The 6,764-nt window shown below is 41.2% G+C and overlaps 1 protein-coding gene across 2 annotated transcripts in view; it reads right to left on the bottom strand.

Annotated features, from left to right (window-relative positions):
• Positions 1–1,799: 1,799 nt before the first annotated feature.
• CASP10 (caspase 10) overlaps positions 1,800–6,764 on the bottom strand; it is a 36,341-nt gene continuing 31,376 nt past the window's right edge. For both annotated transcript variants that reach the window (XM_077154665.1, XM_077154666.1), the window contains one exon: positions 1,800–6,638. In XM_077154665.1, the coding sequence (XP_077010780.1) occupies positions 6,485–6,638 (154 nt within the window). In that variant the 3' untranslated portion in view covers positions 1,800–6,484. The remainder of the gene's footprint in view (positions 6,639–6,764) is intronic.

The raw sequence follows: 6,764 nt of genomic DNA, 5'->3' as shown, positions 1-6,764 counted from the left end.
GGAAGTGACTGGAAGCTTAAGTGCCCTCACCTGGCCAGCCCATTGGCAAGGACGGTGGGGTGAAGGGCCCAGAAAACCCAGCTGCCTTGCCTTCAATTGGCTCAAACTCTGAGCGGTACATTTTCAGAGCTCCCCAGCTGGGCCAGGCTGAGACAGTAGATATGGACCTTTGCCTCACCTGGCTTCTCCCCTTCCATGCCTGTTTCCCCTACTCCCAGCAGACTTCTCCTGAGAGCAATTCGTGAAGAACCACTTGCATAAAAACCCTCCTCTCAGGGTCTGCTTCTGGGCAGAAGGTAGGTGTTTGGCATTTCATTTTGTGAAGGGAGATATTGTGGCATTGTTTGTGTGCTGAGGGGAACAAGCTGATAGGAAAGGAGGAATAAGCTGATAGGAAAGCTGAGAGGAAAGGAGGGAGCAATGCCCTTGAGGAAGCAGGAGGGGCTGGTCTTGTGTTCAAGAAGGGTCAAGATGCAGATGGTCGGTAGACTTGGTAGTGGGAGGTGGACATCTCTACTGAGTTCTTTCCTAGGGAAATAAGTGAGGTCATCAAGTGAAAGGGAGGAGTGGAGGGTGACAGGAGTCTGAGGAGACGAGAGAGGGTTTTAAATACTCTGAAAGAGCAAGAGGGTGATACAAAAAGAGGAATTTCACAGCTTTGCTGGGAACCACTGAAAGCCTAGTTGAGACTTATGGTCATCCATTTTAAATGGGACAAGACTACAACGTTGCGTGTTTTCACACAAATTATATCCAGGAATTCCAACAACAAACTTGGAGTAAATGGAGATATGAGATTTAACCAGAGTTTGGATTTTGCCACATAGGCAGAGGTGAGGATATTGAGAACAGGTATAAGAGAGTGGGTTTAATGATGATAAAGCAGTTTACAAGTTTAACCTCAGTATTTTTGTGTAACTTTATAAATTTATATGTATCACCTCAGTGTTCTTGTTGTAAAACTTTATGAATTTATGTACATTTGTGTGAATCACTTTATGAATTTATGTAAGAAATTATGTATTTCTAAAGCATGTAGAAAGCAGGGAGTAAAACAGAATGTCTGCAGCCCCAGGTCACGTCTGCAGAACAGGTGTCCTCAGCGCATGTCCCATCTCAGACAAAAGAAATTCCAGCCCTTTCCAGTGTTTATAGTGATTCCGCCTTGCTTACTAGCCTATATAATTTGGAAACCAAGAATATTTGGGGCTCAGTCAGATTTTGGATGGAAGTCCTCTGAGCCTGCCAGCGATAAAGTTTTGGCCACTTCTCAGGTACCTTCTCGGGAAAACGGAGTTTTCACTAATTCAGTGACACATGGACTCTAAACTGGATGAGGAGGGAGGGACATGAGGGTGGTAACAGTGTGACGATGGGAGGTAGGGTCCCCAGACCAACTAGAGACCCTGGTGGCACCGAAGATTGTTGGAGTGAGGGTCCTAGAAGAAGTGAGATGGAGTGATAGGAGGAGGCTGTCAGAGAGGGGCATGCTTGAAATTGGGACTTGGGTGGAAGTACAGATATTGGTAAGGACAAAGTTTACGGGTGCACGATTGGGGTTGTAGAGTATGGAGGATAAGGTAATTTCATAGGTACAGAGTTTCTGTTTGGGTGATGGAAAGGTTTGGTATTGGATGGTATGATGGTGATACAACACGTGAATGTATTAACACCATTGAACTGTATACTTGAAAGTGGTTAAAAGGGAAATGTGTTGTACGTATGTTATGACAAAAAATTAAAATATTAATTTAAAAATGGTGGGGAGAAGGGAAGCAGGGAAAAATGCAAAGCGAAATAATGGGAAAATAGATACCAGAATGGAATTACAGATGAATTTATTCTTTGTTCTGGCACTTCCAGAATATTCCATGAGAAAACATTACCATATAACCAGAAAAAATGTATTAAATAAAATCGAGGATATTTACTCAAAGGTAGAAGAAAATAATCCCTTAATGGTGTCAATTCCTATGCACAAGTACCCAGGCCACAAGTCTTACAAAGCTACACCCATTCTAGAACTGTACCAGTATTTTCCAAGCATAAGAATCATTTCAAATGAGACCAAATGAGAGATGAATTTCACAGTATGTGCTGCTATAAGAAATAATCTATTTTAAAAATATTTCTTTGTATTTGTTGCATTTGCATGAAGGAATCTTGAGGTTATCTATAGGATGGTGGGAAAGGAGGACTGGGCATATGGTGGACAGAGATGGGGAAAAGATCTTTTTTGCAAACCTTTTCATATAGCTTTTATCTTTAAACAATGTGAAGACACTACCTACTCAAAATTAAATTTAAAAAGTAAAAATTAATACAATTAATTTTTTTTTATAGAAAACCCTCTTAAAAATTCAAATTTTAGGAAATGTTTCTTGCATTGCCAAATGAGTCTTTCCTTAAATAGGGAATTTTTTTCCTAGTACATTTTTGAAAGCGTTCCATTTTCAGAAATGTAATTCCTGTTCAAAGCTAAGAATGTATCACTACATTCTCATACATTCTTAAGAACAAGCTACAGACTTCCAACAAAAACCCAGACTCTACCAGGAAAAAAGTTAAATAAATTGTTGCAAACAGTAGGCGCCTCACCTGAGGATGTTGACTTTCTTTTGGTATGGCTCAAGAGTTTAGAATGAGCCAATGGTTCGAAGTAGGTTCTAAGAAGGCAGCTTTAAATCCAATAGGAAAAAAAAGAACATTCAAAGCTGTCCGAAAATGAAACGGTGGCTGGGAAGCACAGGCTTGCACACCAGAAACCGCTGCCTCCACTCACAGCTGGAAGACGCTGGCAGGTAGCTTAACACTCCAAAGACCAGACTTCAGGATCAAAAGGGTCCTTCCAAGCTCTCAAATCTACATCCCCACAGGGGGTTCCCTCTAAAGAAGAACTAAGCAAGGTGAGGAATGGTGGAGTAGGAATCTGTCCTGGGGTGAGAGGATGCATTGGAGCAGCTTTCAAGTAGTACCTGGCAATAAATCTTGAGACTTTTTAGCCATGAACCCCAACCATGGAACAACAACAAAAAGTTACTTTCTGTGGGTGCCGATATTGTGTGCAGTGCTCAAATACAAAGCAGTCATCCAGGAGAGCCAGGATTTGCTTATATTAACTTTTCAAGGTTACCAACAAAAAGGTATTTAAAAAGCAATGTAGTTAGTTTCCCAGACCATGCACCACGACCTCTAAAAAAAAAAAAGTAAGGTGGAGAATTCATAGACCCTATAAAACCAAACCCACAAACACCTCAGAGCCCAGGAATTCCAGGGTGAGAACAACTTAGCCAGACCACCCAGGAAATGTCTTACCTGGAAGATTTTGTGAATCACTCATGGTACAATTATAAGGTATACCTCTACTTTGGTTTACTTTAGTGAAGACTGCATCATTGAAAAGGGGGTGCTAATCAATATAATTACTAGCACTCACCATTGTTAAACCAAGAGTGCCTGTTCTGATTGGTCAGTACCCACAATGCACCAGTTGCTTATGCATTTCACATCACCTGAACATCATCAGATGCTATGGTATTGCTAAGGTAACACCTGAGATATCAAACCTGCCCGCCACTATTATAAGTCCCTGAAGCAAAGGCCAGTAGGATTGCTGTGGTGACTAATAATTCTAATAATAAACACCCATAGCATCAGTATTAAGTAACTGCAACATTTACATAATAATTTATCTAGTGTTTTCATGTCTTTCATTTCCTTTAGCAACAGCCAACGTTTTGTGTAAAAAAAAAAATTACAACAATTTTTAGATTGCGCAAAAGATAAAGGAATCTCACTCAGTCTGCCCAATTTCTTCAGAAATATCTCAGCTGTCAATGGCTGTAGCTTCTAGAAATACAATAATGCACTGCCAAATAGCTGTGGCCAAATCATTTCCTATTCCTGGGCTCTATGTTCACAGACACACACACAAATGCAGACATTCTACAGACAAGTATAATGTCTTATACGTTGGGGAAGGGCGTGCTCTGTCAAGTGTGCACACCCCTGTTTAGGAGAAATGAGTCAAGGACAATTGAACTCCTCGTGCCCAGGTAAACCTATGACTCATATGTGTTCCGTGACCTTTGCCTGCTGAGGCTCCTAAAAAGAAAGTTAACAGTAGGTTTCCTGATTCTAGAATTTAACCTCACACAAGCAGTAAATTCCAGCAAAACAGAAATATGGAGCAGACCACAGGACCAGGACTTTTATAGCCAACTCAAAATGTTTCTGATGAAGGATATTTTCATCAATAGTATTTTGTTCAGCTGGATTCAGGGCTAAGAGCTGGCCTCCTTGCTACTGGAGACATTGTAAATGGGTGAAGGGAGAACTGGCTTTTTACTCAGAGGGCATCGCTAAGTATTGTACTGACAATTTGCTGCCAATGAAGTCAGCTGGAATTAGGCACAAGGAAACTCAAACCTTGTCATTTCCAGTTAAGTTACTAGCAGAAGACTGTGCCACCTAAATGCCTGAACTGCCCCTTATAATTCAACTTAAATCAACATACATAAACATATTCTCGTTAATCTTCTCAACAGATAAAATTTTCTCTACAGATCAGGCTCAAAAAGCCAGGGTCAATTTAGTTAGTGTCTCAGAGGAAGGGATTCATAGGGTAAAATAGAAACCCAAGACTCTGTCTTCAGAATCTTTGCTCTCTCCTTTTTACCATGTCATCCTTCACTTACAGAGAAAGGCTATTGAATGGCCAAAGAATGCCAAGGGTTTGGGAAAGAAAAATTTTTTTTTTCACGTGGGCAGGCACTGGGAATCGAACCCGGGTCCTCTGGCATGGCAGGCGAGCATTCTTGTCTGCTGAGCCACCGTGGCCCTCCCGATTCTTATAAATTCTAGTAGACAAAGACCGTGACCACCAGCTCTTAGCCTTGACTTGCATGAACAATGGTTTGGGAAGATCAGCCTTACATACATGTTAGCTCTGTTTCCTCCACCTATCTACCTTCAAATCCATGTAATTACCAGCTATGTCATATGGGCTTCCTATGTATACTGCTTATAGCAAATTCACAGGAAAGGAATTTGACTTTCTCATAAACTCAGGCACCACTCAGAATTATTGTTCATTCCCTGACATCTTTCATGAGCACCTGCCTATCTAAGGAAATGTTTATAATGTCCGGCTTTGTCCCATGTCATTCCAGTTCATTTAGGTAGAAAATAAGTCCTGTAAACACTAAATGGCTAGAAGACATATACAAGCCACTTCATTTCTTTAGGCTCTGCTTCCTCGTCCATAATGAAAGCTGTTAGCACAGGATTTTCAATCTCCCTTCCAGGTCTAAACTTCAAAACTTCAAAAGGACAGTTCCCTCTTGAAATTGAAAAATTAAGTTCAAGTACATAAAAATGTCCAAAATCTTAATTTAAAAAGCATGGTGTCTTCTCTACTGAGCCATCCTCTCCACAAGGCAAGCCAGATACCTCTTTGGCCCAGGACAAGACATCGATCTCGATCTTAGAGAATAGCTTCAGTGCCTGGGGCTGCCACTCTCCTCATCCTTTGGACCAGAGGGATAAAGTGTATTAGTGACAAAGTGGGAACTGTTGACTGTAGGTCCACATGGCACAGCGTCAACCCAGAGGAAGCCAAGCCAGGAGAGAGGTGAATTGCATTCTGATTCGAGCATCGCCTGAAGTCAGGACTACCTGCTTATGAGTTTTCAGTTGAAAGAGGTGATAGATTCCCTTCTTTACTTTAGTTGGGTTTGAGTTGGTGATCTATCACTGGACACTGGAAGATTCTGGCCAACACAGAATTTGACATTACACTGTAAACTTAATGCTCCCAGCATGGCTGAGCATGTCTCTCTTCATAGTAAACCATCATTTTTCTAGAGAAAAACCTGTCCCCAGTCCAAGAAAATCAATTCTTGCATGAACGCCTTCCTCACACTAAAGTAAGAAATGGACGTGGCATCGCCCAAGTTCTCCTTCAGTAGATGTTCAGAAGCGAAGCCTTGGGCAGAGGGAGAATGAGGAGGGATTGGCAGGCTGTGATGTCATCATCCAACAAACCGAGCAAGGCTGTGCAGAATCATAACCAGGGGCTTTTCATGTAGAGAGGAAGTCTCAGCTCAACCTAAGCATGGTCAGTCCCAGTGGTTCTCGGAGCTAGAAGGGATCTAAACTTTATTTGGGTCCATCTTTCATTTGACAAATGAATAAACCAACACCTAGAATAGTTCAGTGGCTTTCCTTAGGATATACAACTATAGCCAAGGCTACAACCCAAGTTTTCAATAATGAAAGTTTTCTACCATTTAGATCTTTCAAAACAAAACAAAAAAACAAAACTTGCTGTGTCAAAGAAAAACAGTGCATTTCCTATTACTAAAGTGACAGGGCAGAGACCAGCTCACCATCTGTCACTGAATCCTATGCTCGGCAAGAATTGGAAGAAATAACCAAAATGATCAAGGAGTCTGTGACTCATATAGTCTAGGAAAACTCTTGACTACAAGAAAAATACTTCCTCTGGCACAGGAAACACTAGTTTTTTCCGTAGTGTGAAAGCAGGCTGAGGCATCTGCTTCTTTGTTCCATATTTGTCCACTTGTTGGCTCACATCATTGTTGACAGCAGTGAGGATAGATAAGATGTCTTCCTGTCTGCAGGCAGAGAAGAAAGAATATTTTCAATCAGGAGGCAGAAACTAAATATCAAGTTCTTAGAAAACTGACCCTGTAATATGCGGCTCCTTCCTATTCTAACATGCCTAAATTCTAACTAGAATC

This window comes from Tamandua tetradactyla, chromosome 3, assembly GCF_023851605.1.
Source record: "Tamandua tetradactyla isolate mTamTet1 chromosome 3, mTamTet1.pri, whole genome shotgun sequence".
Lineage (NCBI taxonomy): Eukaryota > Metazoa > Chordata > Mammalia > Pilosa > Myrmecophagidae > Tamandua > Tamandua tetradactyla.
The sequence above is the reverse complement of the archived record's forward strand: the minus strand, read 5'-3'. Positions and strand labels throughout refer to the sequence as shown.